General features: G+C 41.9%; 1 protein-coding gene across 6 annotated transcripts in view; it reads right to left on the reverse strand.

Moving 5' to 3' along the window:
• Window positions 1-18,772, reverse strand: part of cdc14ab (cell division cycle 14Ab) — a 333,919-nt gene that overhangs the window by 139,568 nt on the left and 175,579 nt on the right. For all 6 annotated transcript variants that reach the window (XM_072511378.1, XM_072511377.1, XM_072511373.1 and 3 more), the window contains one exon: window positions 13,714-13,876. In XM_072511378.1, coding sequence (XP_072367479.1) covers window positions 13,714-13,876 — 163 coding nt within the window. The remainder of the gene's footprint in view (window positions 1-13,713; window positions 13,877-18,772) is intronic.

Raw genomic sequence — 18,772 nt, forward strand, 5'->3', positions numbered from 1 at the left:
GAAGAGCAGCTAGTGAAGGAAACCAGAGAAATGAAGAGAAGTGTCTAAGGAGCCTGGAGTCAAATGAACAGAGACCAAGGTATTGTTCAGAAGAATAAACCAAGTGTTCGGAGTTAAAAGAGACAATTGCAAAAAGATTTTAAGTGGGACAACAGCCTTCTAAAAAGGCAAAACAAATGTCCACGGCCATTTTAATACAATTTGGGAATAGAGTGCGAAAGCAATTGTGAGCAGTTTACACAGAAGTAAAAACAAACAGAAATCCTAAAGGGTTTGGTGTGAAATCCTGGCCTGGATTCACTGTTAAAAGTGGAGTGGAAGCTTTGTTTAAAAGTGCAATTTGGAAAACATTGTCTGGATTTCGAAAAGTAAACTGCTAAGGGAAAGCATAATTATGAGAGAAGATTTTAAAGCATGTTTTTGGGAGTGGAGTTTGGAAACACTCATATGACAATTATCTGGCAGGATTCTGAGGAGACATTCACTTTGGGATCAGGGTGTAAAATATATTTGCCCACTCATCTTGGGTGCTCAAAAGGGACTGTGTTAACGAGGTACTTGAAGATTAAATTGTGCTTTGTAATCTGTGTTAATCCTAAAACCAATGTGTAATTGTGGGGGAGTAAAGGAGCATTGTTATAATAATCCAACTTTTCATGTTTAATAAATGTTTTTTCCTTGTTGTTAAAATGAATTAAGATGTTTTTCCGAGAGGAAGTGCAGGGGGGAATTCTGGGAGGGGGAGAAAGGGGTTTGATGCTGATAATGGATAGGGGCAGGTCAGGCTCATGGGGCAGAGCCCGATGGTATGATGATGGTGGATAAGAAGGGGGGTGAGAGACCCCCAGTTAGGATAGTCACGTGGAACGAGAGGGAGTTAGGAGGTCCGGTCAAGGGTGCTTGTGCATCTTAAAAGTTTGAAAGCCGATGTAGCAATGCTGCGGGAGACTCACTTGAGGGTGAAGGAGGTGAGACTTAAAAAGGGCTGAGTTAGTCAGGTGTTTCACTCTGGATATGACGGAAGGGCTCGAGTGATAGTGGTAATGGTCAGCAAAAGAGTACAGTTCCAGATGGAGAATGTGGTTGCAGATCGGGGGGGTAGATATGTCATTGTGACAGGGGAGGTTAGTGGCGCTGGTACGTGTATGTGGTCCCAATTGGGACAATGTGGGATTCGCGAAGGTGGTTTTTGGGGCCATCCCCGACTTGGACACACACAAACGGATAGTGGGGGAGCTGGAACTTGGTGCAGGAGCCAAGGTTGGACAGGTCACGGCCACGCTCGCTGGTCCCGTCAGGGGAGCGAAGGTGTTGGCTGGGCTAATGGTGGAAATGGGCAGGGTGGACCCTTGGAGGTTTCTGCACCCGAGGGAACGGGAGTACTCGTTTTTCTCAGCGGTCCATAAGGTATACTCACGGATCGACTTTTTTGTGGTGGGGAAGGCTTTGCTGGCTGGGGTTAAGGGGTCGGAGTACTCGGCAATTGCAGTATCAAATCATGCTCCGCATTGGTGGAGGCAGGGGGTTTGGGTCTTCTGAACCCGATGTATTATTACTGGGCGGCAAATTTGGAGAAGTTTCGGAGGAGGGTTGATTCCCAGTGGGTCAGAATGGAGGAGAGTTTGTGCAGGGGGTCGGGGGATTGAAGGCGCTAGCAACAGCGCCGCTCCCGATGGCCCCGGGGAAATACTCAGGGAGTCCAGTAATAATAGCTTCATTGAGAATTAGGAGGCAGTTTCACCAACACTTCGGGTTGGGGGCAGGGTCAAGGGAAATGCCGATTTGAGTCAGGGAAGTGGGATGGAAATTTTCGGAAATGGGAGGAGAAGGGGATTAAGACACTAAAAGATTTGTTTCTTGGGGGTCGGCTTTAGGATTGAAGGAGCTGGGAGCGAAGTATGCGCTGGAGCAGGCGGAAATGTTTAGATACATGCAAGTTCGAGATTTTGCCAGGAAGGGGACAAAACAAACTTTAAAAAGACTCTGTATTGCAAGTAAAAAGTAACTGATCAAGAGATGTGAATCAAACTGAATAAAGAGAATTTACTTGATGCAAAAGCTTAGTTTCAACGTCTGTCGAGTAATATATAAACTGCGGCGACATTTAAAATATATTAACCAAAACACAGACATATCACAAGGGCGAGGATGAGCCAGCTCTTTGAGGGGGTCGAAGATGTGTGTGTGAACGTTGCCGGGTGGGGGCCCGCAAATCACGTTCATATGTTTTGGTCCTGTCCAAAGCTGGAGAATTACTAGGAGGAGGTTTTTAGGGTAATCTCTAAAGTGGTGCACGCGAACTGGACCCAGGCCCTCGGGAGGCCATATTCGGAGTGTCAGAACAGCCGGGGTTGGAAACGGGTGCGGAGGCAGATATTGTAGCCTTCACTTCATTGATCACCCGAAGGCGGATCCTGTTGGGATGGAGAGCAACCTCTCCACCCTGTGCCCTGGCGTGGCAGGGGGGGGGGGGGGGGGGGACCAGTTAGAATTCTTGACTCTTGAGAAGGTTAAGTTTGAACTGAGGGGAAGAATGGAAGGGCTCTACAATTCATGGGCATTATTCATTATGCACTTTCAAGAACTGGATAACGTTGAACATTAGTTTGGGGGGGGGGGGGGGGGGGGGGGGGGGGGGGAAATGGGACGGTATGTGTTAATGGTGACTATGGGTGATTCCTGATTTCTTTTTGTTATTTGTTCATGTTAACATGCGAGCAGTTGTTTGAGGGTTGGTGGGAGGATAGGATTGTTTTTGTTGATATGAGGATTTACATTATATTTGTTACTGCTTATTGTTTATTGTTGGTGGGTGTAAATTTGGGAGAAAATGTGAAAAAGGAGAATAAAAATAGTTTTTGAAAAATGAATTAGTGGTCCTTCCATATTTTATTTTCAAAAAACTATGTTCTTTTGAGTCAGGGTTTCATTCTGGGATCTTCCAGTCCAGTTATATCAACTGTGATCGTAACATCACATTTTCCCCATTATGCCCCATCTGTCAAGCCAAAATGAGCTTGGAAAGTGTATATGGGGAGTGAGCAGAGAAGATGGAGAAAGATGTAGGTTCAGAGTTAGACAGTTGGGTAGCTTTAGGGAAAGCTCTACTCTGAGTTAGGGGAAGGGAGGGAAGCAACAATGGCAGCTAGGGAGATGATTTCTGTTTGGTAACAAAGACAGTTGGCTCCTTGCATTTGAGGTGAAGTTGGGGAGAACAGAGAGAATGCATTTGTAGTGAAGAGGATATGCTGGGTATGACCTTGGCATTCCAAGAAAATCCTGGTTTAATGAGCAGTGTCACCAGAGATCCAGTCAGACTTGGCAATGAATGACTAAACCAGTAGACTGTCACAGATGTTTAAGACCCTGTCCTTGGATTTTGGAAGTGTTCTAAATGAATTTGTTTTTCCAGGGATGTATAAGGATGTGAAGTTGGAAGGGGGTAAGAGTGGAGGGGGACGCAAAGAAGTGGCCTTATCAGTGATTACATAGAAACATAGAAAATAGGTGCAAGAGGAGGACATTCGGCCCAAGGGCCTGTTTCGCCATTCATTATGATCATGGCTGATCATCCAAGTCAATAGCCTGAAGAAAGCAGCAAGGATATATTGGTGAGAAATTTGGTAGGCAGTTAAGAACAAGGATTCTAAATCTTGGGTTGCTTGATTGCTATTTCTTCATTAGTGAGATGTGGCCATCTCTTGTTAATTAAATAAAAATTTCCAATTTTTTCTTTCTTTTATGGGATGTGGGTGTAGCTGGCAAGGCCATCATTTAATGTCCATCCCCAATTGCCCTTGAACGGAGTGGTACATTTTAGAGAGCAGGTCACATTGCAGTGGATCTGGAGTCGTATGTAGGTCAGACCAGGTAAAGACAGCATGTTTCCTTCCCTAAAGGACATTAGTGAACCAGATGAGTTTTTACGGCAATTATCGTAGAATCATAGAATCATATTGACAATGGTTTCATGGTCATTGACTAGGAATGTCAATTTTTTTTTTATTGAATTAAAATGCCATCATCTGCCATGGTGAAATTCAAACCCGGGTCTCCTAAGCATTGCCCTGGGTCTCTGGACATTTCCACTACCCCACCTCATTCGCCAAGAGTGTAAAGTGATACATTTGGGGAGGAGAGGCAATATAAATTAGGGAAGGGGCAATATAAACTAACAGGTACGATGCTACGTGCAAGAACAGAAACCTGGGATATTGATGATAAGGACAAAATGTTGACGGTGGCAGGTTGAGAAAGCAAGTGTACAGGAGTCTGCACTTTATAAATACAAGCACACAATGCAAAAGCAAGCCACTTCTGATGGATCTCTTTACAAATCAGTCACAACTGGAGTAGAGTCCAATTCCAGAACTGCACTTTATGAGAAGGCTTGAGAGAGTGTGCAGGAGTTTTACTAAATTAGTTCAAAGGGTGAGGGACTTCAGTTCTGTGGGCAATGTGGAGAAAATTAGATTATTCTCTTAACTGAGAAGTTGGAAAGGAAATCTGAAATGATAAAAATCATGAAGAGACTAGATGGAGTGGATAACCATTCTTACTGGCAGAAGGGTCTAAAATCAGAGGATGCAAATTTATGGTAATTGGCAAAAGAAGCAAAAATGAGGAAAAATATATTTTTAAGTGAGCGGTTATGATCTGGAACGCACAGCCTGAAAGGGTAGTGGAGGCAGCTTGAATCAAGGTTTTCAAAAGAAAATTAGATCTTGGAAAGAAAATTCAGGGTTATGGGGAAAGATTAGCAGAGTGTGCCAAGCTGGATTGCGACAAGCTGAATTGCTGTTGCAGAGGGCTGGCACAGGTCCAATGTGTTGAATGGCTTCCTCTGTGATGTAACCATTTGTTGATGTATCTGCATATTGAAAACTGGTAGTACGTACGATGAGCTTTCTGAACCCTGCACTTCTAACAAGTTGCCACTCCTAGTTTTCCACGTGACAATGAGATTGCTTCAAAATCTTCCTTCTCATTTTGAAAGCCAAATCCATTCTCAGATTTACTCCATTTTCCCTGAGCAATTATTTTCAGCACCACATGCCTCCTCTGTTCCGGAATAACACTGGCATACCATAAATTTCCCAATAGGGGAACTCTTTCAGTTAACTAAAACAGCAGTTGACACTGCCTGCAGGAACTCCCTCAACCATATCACCCCCTCTATCTCTTACCATCTATGAAACATCTTCAAATTACCCTCATTGGCTTCTGATCCTAATTTTTTTTTTTCCTTTCTGATCAATATCCACGTTTTCTCCCCAACTGAATGCAATAGAAACATTTCCATCTGAAGGAGCTCTTTGTAATTAGGTTGTGGGTGTTGTGTTGTTCGGTCATGGGCTTTGCTCAACTTGGTGAGTTCAGCAGCAAAAACTACAATGACAAAACACAACCCATCAAGTCATGCTACTGGACTGGCCAAATTCTAACAGACAAATGCTGTAGCATATAGAGAACACACATTTGATATTCTGACTGCTGCCTCACCCTGACCATTCTGCTTTCTGATGAGACATTAGGACGGTTGACTGCAGACCATAGTCAATAATATTTGCATTTGTATTAGTTACGGTCCCAGTGGGGAAACTGTAAACCAAAATAGCCAAAGTTACTGAATGACCCCCCAAATGAAGCAGCTACTAAAAAGGTGTCAATTTCCGAGTTTTTATTTTAACACAAATCAGTACCAATGTAAATTAAGTAGAATTAACAGGCAAATCATACTTCAAATAAGAGGATGAATTGTATGTTTTGGGACTGTGTTTAAACTTGAGGTAAAATTGAAGGGGCCATTTGACCTATTCAGAAGAGATCAAAGGCTGGTTAGAATTTTTGGAACTAGGAAGGTGGTGCAAGGTGCTTGGAGACAATGGCAACAACCTGTGTTTACAGGGCACACGGTGCAACTCGAAAGTCTCAAAAGTGTTGAGAATATTGGGTTATAAACAGTAATGTTTTAAATTGTCCATTTAGTTCCAAGATTTGGGCTCCTAAATTAACCAATTAGCATTTCTACCTAAATACAAGGCCCACATGATTCGTGTTGCTATGGGGAAAGATGCAGAGGAAGCTATTCTAAAGATCAGGTTGCAGGCTTTCCTAAAATATCAGTAAATATCACAGGTAATGTTTTGAGTTGGTTTGGATCAGGGACAAAGAGAGCAACTAGAGGACAAAAAAGTCTGTGGTTTAACCACAAATGGTAGCTCGTGCTTAAGACTGAAAAGATCAAATTCATGGGGAATTAAAGCGAGGTTGGAAGAATCACCTAGTTTCGGATAGAGGCAGAGTCTCCAGGAAAAGAAATCCGCACTGTGAAAGACTGCTCTAAAATTGCAAGTTACCTGGCTGAGGAAAGAACAGGAAGAAGGGAGCAACTATGGATTATTTACTTAAGGATTGTAGTTTTGTAGAGAGTGCAATGTGTGACAAGTATAAAAGGGAAAAATTGCTTCATGTACTTTAAAATACACATTGCCTACAAAATGTGTTTAACCAATAGTGTTTTAGTCACATGTTACAGTAGTCCTCCTTTTAAACGTGTTTAACCAATAGTGTTTTAGTCGCATGTTAGTCCTCCTTTTCAGCTATTAACCAAGTTAAATTTTCTTTTTAAACATTTCTCATAACAAAAGGTAAATTTCACTTTAATTAGTCAAAAGAACAAGGCTACGGCCTATACAACCCCAAACATATGGCCACATGTAGTGATCCTAAGGTATCTAATGTGGCCTATGTATGTGACACACACACTTTCCTTCTGTTGGTGCTGCTTCCAAGTAAGAGTTCATATGGACGAATATTTATCACCCAAAAAAATTGCAGTTGCTCTCTTCACAAAAATCCTTTTCAAATCTACATAAAAATAATATAGATTCCCGAGGTTTGAAAGAAATTACAAACTTCCTTTATGCCTTCTGGATCAAATGTCATCAACAGGGAAAGAGGGAGGTCACTGACACCGGAGGAGATTGTGACCACTGAGCATATGATCAAGTGGGAGTAGCAAAACGCGGGAACATCCAAGTACAATCACAAATAATTTAAATTTCCATTTCACTAAACTTAACTAGTTTTATGCACGCGAGAAGGAACAGTAAAAGTCAGACATCCATTTGTTCAAAATTTCTTTGCTATTAGCCATCAGCTGGGTTTATTTTAATAAAGCAGCTGTTCACACTCTCACAATCAACAAGAACACGCTGAAACCATAGCAACCTCCTCACCATTGCTGCTTCTAATCATTACGGAGTGTCAGCAGTACAAAAAATAATTTGCCAATATAGTTACAAAAATAAAAAAATTGCAACCAGTTTTCAAATTATATATTCCCACAAAGGTTACATCCTAATAAACAGTTACACACACAAGTCCATTTCATCACTATACCTCCTTCAAAATAACTAAACCCATACCTCTTGATACTAATAACTAATACATACGTCATTACTGTATTCATTTTCTAAAGACTAATGTGCATACATTCCATTGCTGAATCCTGCATAACTAACTAGCATCCAATGTCAGTCACGTTGCACAGCAGGTTTCTAGTCAACAAAGTTAAATCCTACACTAAGCAAAAACAAATGTGTTACATGTGCATTTCTAGGGCAACCATACAGTACAAAAATTTTACTTTACGAATTTTAAACAAAAATTATGTACAAGTCACTAAATGGAATGCTGTATTCCACTTTGCAAAACTCAGCTTTTTTTCACAAGTGAAATAGAGACAAATAAAAATCACTCAAATCAGCTTTGTGCAAGTTACATCGCCTTCAAACTGCTTATAAATATGAACACTACTGTACATGCAATGCTTTTAGTTTATTACCCTTATGTGGGCAAATTCTGGTGAAAGATGCGTTTAGATATATAGATCATTATAATACAGGTGCAACCCATAGTAAAGAAAAAGCGTACAGAATTAAGAGGAATGTAAACACGAGGGTTGATCTCTGGCTTGGTGGTAATGGTAGAGTGGGAGATAGGACTGAAAGCAAAAGGTAAGGTTCCTGGACTGAGAAATGTGCTGAATCGTGTACAATTGATGTTGAAGCATCTCTTAATTATTACATGGGAACATGAGTACACCATTCAATTTTGCAAACCTGCCTGCCACTCTATTACACTACAGCTAATCTGTACCCGAATCAAAATCACCCACATTTGTTCTAGAAAATTACAACTGAGCCAGCGTCTATATCCATTTTGAAAAGTTTCAAGTTTCCAAATCCTTTTTGTGAAAAGGTGGTTCTTAATTTCACTCCTAAATGGCCTAGCTCTAATTTTAAGATTTTCTTTCTTCTGGAACACATCTGAGAAATTAGTTTCTTCATATCCACGCTGCTGAATCCTTTCAAGATTTTAAATACCTTGATTACAATCAAAATTTATTCAATCTGACTTTATAACAAACTGTTGAAGCCCTAGTATCAATCCTTTTGGTGGCCCTGTGCTGTACCCCTTTCGCAATATATTTTCTGAGATTCGGTGCTGCAACTAAACTGGGGGCGTGGTGGCAGAATGCTTCGCACTGCTGCCTCAGCGCCAGGGACCTGTGTACAATTCTGACCTTGGGTCACCGTCTATGTCGAATTTGCACGTTCTCTTAGTATCTGCTTGGGTTTCCTCAGAGTACTTTGGTTTCCTCCCACAGTCCAAAGATGAGGTGGATTGGCCATGATAAATTACCACTTAGTGTCCAAAGATCGCCGTGCTTGTGCCAAAGTTACGACAGCTGTCTCACACACTAGCCGAGTAACAGCATGACATAATCATACTCACAGAATCTTACCTTAGAGACAATGTTCCAGGCAACACGATCATCATTCCTGGGTATGTCCTGTCTCACCGGCAGGACAGACCCAGCAGAGGTGGCGGCACAGTGGTATACAGTCGGGAGGGAGTTGCCCTGGGGGTCCTCAACATGGAGTCTGGACCCCATGAAGTCTCAAGGTTTCAGGTTAAACAGGGCAAGGAAGCCTCCTGCTAATTACCACATACAGGCCACCAACAGCTGATAATAATAATAATAATAAGCGCTTATTATCACAAGTAGCCTTCAATGAAGTTACCGTGAAAAGCCCCTAGTCGCCACATTCCGGCGCCTGTTCGGGGAAGCCGGTACGGCCTGATGAACACCACTGTGCTCCCAAGGGTGGCAAGAGCACAGAGTATATTCTGGGAGGGGAATTTAATGTCCATCGCGAAGAGTGGCTCGGCAGTACCACCACAGACTGAACCCTAAAAGGACATAGCTGCTAGACTGGGACTGCAGCAGCTGGCGAGGGATCCAACAAGAGGGAAAAACATACTTGACCCCATCCTCAGAATACTGATTGCTGCAGATGCATCTGGCCATGATAGAATCGGTAGAAGTGACCACCGCACATTCCTTGTGAAGACAAAGTCCCGTCTTCACATTGAGGATACCCTCCATCATGCTGTGCGACACTACCACAGTGCTAAATGGGTCATACTTCGAATAGATCTAGCAACTCAAGATTGGGCATCCATGAGGCACTGTGGGCCATCAGCAGGGGCATTGTACTCAACCACAATCTGCAACCTCAATGCTCGGCATATCTCCCACTCTACCATTACCACCAAGCCAGGGATCAACCCTGGTTCAATGAAGAGTGCAGCAGAGCATGCCAGGATCAACACCAGGCAGACCGAAAAATGAGGTGTCAACCTGGTTAAGTTACAACATAGGACTAGTTGAGTGTGAAACAGCATAAGCAGCAAGTAATAGACAGAGCTAAGTGATTCAACAAGGAACGCATCAGATCCAAGCTCTGCAGTCCTGCCACATCCAGCTGTGAATGGTGGTGAACAATTAAACAACTCACTGGAGGAGGAGGCTTCACAAACATCCCCATCCTCGATGATGGAGGAGCCCAGCACATCTGTGCAAAAGACAAGCTAAAGCATTCGCAATAATCTTCAGCCAGAAGCGCTGGGTGGATGATCCATCTCGGTCTCCTCCGGAGGTCCCCAGTATCACAGATGTCAGTCACCAGCCAATACGACTCACTCCACGTGATATCAAGTAATGGCTGAAAGCACTGGATACTGCAACGGCTATGGACACTCACAATATTCCAGCAATTGTGTTTCAGAACTTGCCACACCACTAGCCAAGCTGTTCCAGCACAGCTACAACAATGGTATCTACCCGGCAATGTGGAAAATTGCCCAGGTGTGTCCTGTAGACAAGAAAGAGGACAAAACCAACCCAGCCAATTACCACCCCATCAGTCTACTCTCCATCATCAGCAAAGTGATGGAAAGAGTCATCAACAATGCTATCAAGCGGCACTTACTCAGCAATAACCTGTTCGCGGATGCTCAGTTTGGGTTCTGCCAGGGTCACTCAGCTCCTGACCTCATTACAGCATTGGTTCAAAAATGAACAAAAGAACTGAAAGCCATAGGTGAGGTGAGAGTGACTGCCCTTGACATCAAGACAGCATTTGAGAGTATGGCATCAAAGAGCCCTAGAAAAACTAGAGCCGATGGGAATCAGAGGGCAAACTCTCCACTGGTTGGAGTCATACCTGGCAGAAAGGACGATGACTGTGGTCGTTGGAGAACAATCATCTGAGTCCAGAACATCACTGCAGGAGTTCCTCAGGGTAGTGTCCTAGGCCCAACCGTCTTCAGCTGCTTCATCAATGACCTCCCCACTTTCATAAGGTCAGTAGTCGGGATGTTCGCAGATGACTGCACGATGTTCAGCATCACTCGCGACTCCTCAGATAGTGAAATAGTCCATGTCCGAATGCAGCAAGATATGGACAATATCTAAGCTTGGGCTGACAAGTGGCAAGTAACATTCATGCCACAGAAGTGCCTGGCAATCGGGCAGCACAGTGGTACAGTGGATTAGCCCTGCTGCCTCACGGCGCCGAGGTCCCAGGTTCAATCCCGGCTCTGGGTCACTGTCCACGTGGAGTTTGCACATTCCCCCCGTGTTTGCATGAGTTTCGCCCCCACAACCCAAAGATGCGCAGGTTAAGTGGATTGGCCACGCTAAATTGCCCCTTAATTGGAAAAAATGAATTGGGTACATACATTTTAAAAACAAGTGTCTGGCAATGACCAGCCTGTCACATCCAATTGCAATAGATGCTGGCCTTACCAACAACTCCCACATTCGGTAAATTAATTTTTTTAAAGTTAGGGCCAAGGTAGAGTGCTGTTTTGGAGGGTCTGTGCAGACTTGATTGGCCAAACGGCCTCCTTCTACACAGTAGGGATTCAACAATTCTACTTCAGAAGAGGACTGACCACTTTTGTGCACTGTAGGGATTCTATGGATACAGTGTTAGGAACAAAGTATACTGTAACCTCTCTAGCCCAGTAATCCAAAATCTAGAAGAACCAGCTGTCCCAGATATATTTTTTGAGTCGGCCCCACAACTGTCAAACTTGCTACATGCAGCAAGTAGCTGAAACAAATTGTGAAAAAGGAGAGAGGCATAAGGTCGATGATGGAGGAAATAAAGTCAGCTACCAGGTAAGAATTAAAGTAACAATGAAAGCCTTTCAAACTGGTAATATACTGCCAATCTTTCTGCAAAAGGAAACTGTTAGGTTTTTGTACTAAATGTTATCATTAGCCTTCTTTCCCAGCCTGGAGCTTTGGTATTGCTAATTCTGGGTCCTGTGTTTAACTTTGACATTGTGTTGTGTTTTTAAGCAATATAGGCACCCTGTATCCCCATCACCCCCATTTTCTGTAGTGAGCCAGTGCATATAGGTATACTTTGCATTTTAATAAATAACTTATTGCCACTTAAAAAAAAAAACGTAGGTACCCAATTCATTTTTTCCAATTAAGGGGCATGGCCAATCCACCTAGCCTGCACATCTTCGGGTTGTGGGGGTGAAACCCACGCATACACGGGTAGAATGGGCAAACTCCACACGGAAAGTGGCCCAGAGCCAGGATCGAACCTGGGACCTCAGCGCCGAGAGGCAGCAGTGCTAACCACTCGGTCAACGTGCTACCCAACTTACTGGCACTTTATAATATTTGCCACTGCTTTATGTCTCAGGTACAAATTTATATCCGGGTCACACAGTTGTTAGGCATTCTAACATTATTCTATAATCCAGAAAATTCAAATGTTGGCCTCAAGAATTCTGGACTGAAGAGGTAACAGTGTTAATACATAGTGCAAGAACCAAACACCATAACATCTTAAATATGATATTAAATAGAGTAAAAGAAGCAATGGACCTACAGGTTCACGGGTCAATGAAGGTTTCAATGTAAACAGACAAGAGCATAGAAAAGGACCAGCAGAATGCCTTGCTTTGCACTAAGAAGCATAGAATACACAAGAAACTGAACTGGACCAGCCACACAAATATTATGGCTGCAAGAGCTTGTCAAAGACTCGGATGTCTGTCGCAAGTAACTAGTCTCCTGACTCCCCATGTTCACCATCAACAAGGGACAAGTGAGGAGTGTGATGGGATCATAGTCTCCTGCACTGTAGGATTCTATTAGGCCCATCGAGTCTGCACTGATCCTTCCTCTCTAGGCCCCTTCCCCCGCCCTAACCCCATAACCCCACCTAACCTGCACACCTTTGAAGCTAAGGTGCAATTTAGCATTGCCAATCCACGTAACCCGTATATCCTTGGACTGGAATACCATGCAAAATTGGATAGATTTCAAACAGATCTGGCAACTCAAGATTGGGCAACCATGAGGTGTTGTGGGCCATCAGCAGCAGTGTTGTACTCAACCATGATCTGTAAAGTCATGGCCCAGCATGTCCCCCATTCTGCCATTACCACCAAGTTAGGGGATCAAACCCTGGTTCCATGAAGAGTACAGAAGGAATGCCTAAAAATGAGGTATCGACCTGGTGCAGCTAAAACATAGGACTACTTGCATGCCAAACAACTTAAGGAGCAAGTAATAGACAGAGTTGATTCTACATCCAAAGGATCAGGTCCAAGCCCTGCCATATCTAGACTTGAATGCCACAGGGGAGGCATTAATTCCACACTTATTGCCTAGCAAACCAATCACTTGGGAAAAAAAGTGTAATCAAGGTGGCAGCCCACTGACACTTGGCCTGGTCAACATTACACATCTCAAAACAAATAAAATCAAATGGGTTGTTGCAGTTGAAGTGGCAGAAATCCTATATACACAGTTTGCCAAGATACAGGTTTTCTTGAAATACAACATTGCAGAGGGTCAGCTTCAAGTATTAATTTTTTTTTAAAAATTAGTTCTTGGAATGTGGACATTGCTGGTTGGGTCAGCATTTGTCGCCCATCCCTAATTGCCCTTGAACTGAGTGGCTTGCTCAGCCATTTCCGTGGGGGGGGCAGTTAAGAGTCAACCGCATCGCTGTGTGGGTCTGGAGTCTCATGCAGACTAGACAGGGTAAGGACCACAGATTCCCTGAAAGACATTAGTAAACCAGATGGGTTTTATGACAATCAGCAGTGGCTCCTTGGTCATTATTAGATTTTTAAATCCAGATTTTTATTGAATTCAAATTTCACCATCTGCCACGGGGGGGGTGGGGGGATTCAAACCTGGGACCCCAAAGCATTACCCTGGAACTTTGAATTACTAGTCCGATGATAATACCACTATGCCACCACCTCTCCTTGCAGACAGTAGGAATGTCAAGCTTGTGATTGTGATATGAACATCCTTACCTCTATTGTCTTGTCGATGGAGTGCACTTTCATGTTCCCACCAAGAGAGAGACTGTCAATACCAGAAATGATCCGGGATAATCCAGTGCATTCTTTATCTGTACTCTGCCGTTTTTTCAAGGACCTATAAATATCACCTTCGAGCCACATGTGGCCTTGCTTCCTGGAGACAAATTAAGGGGTCAAAATTGGTTCTCATTATTATTCAGACTTTTGCATTTAAAGGTCAGAAGTAAAACTGCATGATCTTATAGCGATTAAACAGACATGGGCAGAAATCCCACACACACTAACAAATTTTAACCTTTTGAGTTTTAGGGTGGCTCATCTTGCTGGAAAAGTCTTACTGGATTGGTGATGTGGTGCTCTCATATACTTGCAGTGATTCTGGAATTATTCAAAGTTTAAGAGCTAACTTTTTAAAAATGTTACTCGCTGCACAGTCATCATTTGAAGACAACTTTGACTCATTTTCATAATTATGTTCACACATTTCATTTGGGTTGCAGAGATTCTTTTGTACCAGATACAGTACATGGCATAGTGTTTTTGAACTATATGTTCAAAAAAAAAAAAGAGCACAGTTGTAGTATAAATCTCCAAGATCAGTAACCTCGCTAAAAGTTGGCAGTGCCCAAATCACAAACAAGCCGGTTACTAAAAAATGGTGCAGAACAGATAAATATCAAATACTGCTGAAAGTCACATTTGATTCAACTGTTTTCAGACTCCATTCAAAGCCACAAAAGTGCCACACAAGTATCATATGCAACACAGAAACAGGAAAGGTCATTGCTCTAAAACAAAAGTTCAAAGATTTGGAACGAAGATTTATAAATGCAGCTATCAAGACCTAAACTTCAGCCAATAAAATTGGGCATAACAGAATTGCACACTCGTGCCCAGAGAGTTCTGTTCTAAGTCGAGCATACTCTAAAAACAGATAGTAAGGCCTCCCCGATCTTTTTTAAAGTTTTGTAGTTGTCATCTAGGGCCCTTTAGACAGGAAGGTGATTAGTTAACCCTCAAAAAATTCTATTTCAATGCAATACTGCTCTACTATATATAAGTACATTTACTTTAATGCAAGGTGCTATGTGAAATTTGCAATTTCTAATTAGTCCATAGACTTCCTGCAGCGCAGGAGGAGACCATTTGGCCCATCAAGTGACCACTGACCCTGCAAAAGAGCACTCTACCTAGCCCCGTTGTCCCCGCCCTATCACCGTACCCCTATGCATTGATCATGGCCAATCCACCTAACCTGCACATTTTTGGACTGGAAGTAAACCGTGCACCCAGAGGAAACCCACGCAGACAGGGGAGACCGTGCAAAATCCACACACTCACCCAAGGCCGGAATCGAACTTGGTCCCTGACGCTGTGAGGCAGCAGTGCTAACCACTGTGCCATCCTCTCTTACCAGTTTTTCTTAAAAAAAGAAAATCTTTTAAATTAATTTTTAAAAATTGAAAGAATTCTCGAGCTCATCTTCAAATAAGTTTGAAAATCTGGAAACTACTGAAAGGTACTGCTGCATCTTAAGCGGATGTGTTGCAGAATCGAAATTCAGTCAAGTTTGAACCCAGATTATTTACAACGGGTAAAAGCCTTAAGTTAAAAAAAATGAGGCGGCATTTAAAAGTCTCAGAAGGTAATTTGGTATATATAATTAATCTTATTGTGAATTATACTATTTTATTGGATTACACCATTTTTGGGGGACGTTTTTTGTACTTTTAGTGAATAGAAAAGTTGTTTTCAGAAAGCACTTTATATGAAGGGCAGTGGAATACTCTGCATGGCAGTTAATATAATGGTGGGTATTGTGCATTAGAAAACTTGCAACACCTCATAATTCCAAGATAGCATCAGCTAAAAGGGTCGCTTTTGTGATGGATATTTCCCATAAAAACTAGTTTACACAGCAGATTTCAGAGACATCAAATTTAGAAAACTAGATAAATTGCCAATGCTGAATTTTTATTGTTGTTCTTTACCTTTGTTTCTCAAGTTTAAAAAGGCAGTATCTGCCCTATAGATTCCATTTAAAATATAGTCAATCTCACATTATTCATCTGCATGGCTGTGCATGCATTTAGAGGCAATGCTATTTTCCTGGAATATTTAAATTTCTATGGAATAATTTATCAAACCCCATATATGATCATACATAGAACATCCAGTGCAGAAGGAGGCCATTCGGCCCATCAAATCTCATGACCCACTTAAGCCCTCACTTCCACCCTATCCCCGTAACCCCCACTAACCTTTCTTAGTCACAAAGGGCAATTTATCATGGCCAATCCACCTAACCTGCATGTCTTTGGACCTTGGGAGGAAACCCGAGCACCCGGAGGAAACCCACGCAGACACGGGGAGAAACTGTAGACTCCGCACAGACAGTGACCCAGCGGGGAATCGAACTTGGGACCCTGGCGCTGTGAAGCCACAGTACTATCCACTTGTGCTACCGAGCTGCCCCAAATCAGAACAGATGCAATAGTGCCCATCGCACCAAGGGATTAACATATGGATAAGAATTAAATAAATGATTGATTTGCAGTAGAGGCAATTTTAAAATGGAATAGTTACCACGATTTACAGTGATCACCACACCTGTGCCAGCTAACATTATTTTAAAATGGCAAACCTACATCAGTTACTCAAATCATGTTCTAACAACCTACTTGGAACAAATATTTAGTGGAAGATCCCTTCAGTTATCTCACAACATACTGCTTGGAATTATAAAAGAAAAGCAATATCCTCCATCAGAAATATGAAGTAATAAGAATTTGATAGCATCTCTGAAAAGAATAGTTTCATGAAGCATTTCATTACCCAATTTAATATTTTGGGATACAGTAATGAGCAATTGAAGGCATGATACATGGCAAGTGCAGCACTGCAAGTCACAAGTGACTTTTTAGGCTCATGGTTTCCAAAGCTTTTCACCACTGGGGTCTCCTTGCTTCATGTCTGGGTCCATTGTAGACTAATAAACAGTGATTAGCACACAGATTAGATAAGCATACCTGTATTTGCGGAAGTCATTTTGCATACACTTGGGTGGGGGAGTAGCTGGATGACTTCTGTGCAGCTACATAACTGGAATGAATGTATTACATTGCATTGTGTGTGCTGTAGGGTCTAGGAAGGCATGCTCAACATTAAGGGAAAGAGGAGGGATTACCCCAAGAAATTAACAGGTGTACATTATCCTTTGGATAAGTATCGTACCAGCACTAAAAATATTCAAGCTTAGTCTTTTGTAAGCTGTAAGTAATAAATAATAGCTTACACAAATATCACTACCATGAGATCAACCTTCAAATAAGTGGAACCACTAGTAATTTTCAGCATATCCACAGCACTAGACATTTCGGCAAATGCACAGCACCACAGCAGAATTGAGATTTTGAACTTGGATTTACTTTTTAATTTTCATTTCTATTGATTTAACTATATTCCTTGCAGCATTTAGGAGACTCAGATTGGTTACAAAATTTGCCTGTGGAAACTGCAGTCAGCAAGCCTCAAACTTCGGAATGTTGTGCTCTTCATATTCTGGAACTGGCATTTCTCAGATCCTTGTTGCGGTCTTCCACTGTGGTGGTTATGTGCCAAATTGGTAGAGTCTGTCAAACTGGTAGAGTCTGTTGGAAGAGAACTTGGAAATAAGTTACCTTTAGACCAGTTACATGTTTATATGGATGTTAATGGTTTAAGCTTTGCAGTACTGCTCTTTTCTTGAACAGAGGTTTTGCTTAGATGAATTTAGATAGTTTCTGTTTTCATTTCCTGCTGTAATGATGACTCAAAATACTCCACTTTCTCTTGAGGAATACTGTTCTGACATCTATTAACTGCACACTTCTGTCTAGAGCATGCTTGTGATGGTAAAACAGCAAGTAAACGTAATGTTGTTTTTTTTTGTCTCATCCATACGAGTGCTTCAACTATCCATCCTGATGTCTTATATGCACAACTGTATTTGGCAACTCAGGATGTAATGCTATTTAATTGCTAGGTTAACTTTTACAACTCTGCCATTAATTTCCTTCTCTGGAATTTTGGGAATGCAGAATTGCTTAAACAAATGGCAAGAAATGCATGTTTTTAAATGGTTCTTCATATTTTAACTGTGCTTCTTTGTAGGTGAGAAGGGGCAACAACCCAAACTTTTAATTACTTATTTTTATAGAACCAAATCATGTTTCTCACCAGTAAATCAAAGGGGAGAAATTGACAGCCATCTTCATTTACTATGAATTTAGTTGTGTTTGATATGCTCAACTGAAAGGTTCCTGACAATAAAATTAATCAATACCTTTCTACAGTATTCTGCAGAAAAAAGCTGCTGAGCTGACTATATCCAATCTGCATCCATGAGAAATATAAATTAGTCAGACAAATGAGACAACAAAGTCACTAATCACGTGCATAAGTGCTTCAATTCGGTAGCAAATGACGAAGATTTCTTTCTTCCCAGAATATGTAAAATTTGGCCTTTTCCCCCAACATCATGATACATATGTTTCTGCCAAGTTGAGCAGTTCGGGACATACAAAACATATGGATGATACAGAAAGCCATTTGTTTGGTATCAGGTTTGCTGGTGCGTCTTTCCCTTCTTAAAAATTCTACAAGAAGGATCCGCTATCATGAAGCAATCTCTTTTGCTTCCCAATTCACCTACTTATTTTCTCACATCTTTTTCTGATCTGCATGTTCATATATTCTTTAGTCTTTAGGTAAAGGAAAAGCAGATGGGATGTGAAGCAGATAAAGTTAAACCATTGCTGAGAAAGGGAAAAACAGATTTATGACCACTCAAGAGGCATGTATGTAGGTGACATTAAACAGGCAATAACCACCGTTGTGCAAAGGTGCATCACTGATACTCACACCTAGAAAGTGGAAGCAGCAAAGAAGAGAAAGAAGTTACATAAATATAATTTGGTATTTCCATAGCTCTCTATTTAAGTTAGAATGAGAAACAGCAGTCTGGAGACTCTGAACAATTCTAAAATGTATACAGGCAAGGATCAAGCGT

The sequence above is a fragment of the Scyliorhinus torazame genome, chromosome 7, assembly GCF_047496885.1.
Source record: "Scyliorhinus torazame isolate Kashiwa2021f chromosome 7, sScyTor2.1, whole genome shotgun sequence".
Classification (NCBI taxonomy): domain Eukaryota; kingdom Metazoa; phylum Chordata; class Chondrichthyes; order Carcharhiniformes; family Scyliorhinidae; genus Scyliorhinus; species Scyliorhinus torazame.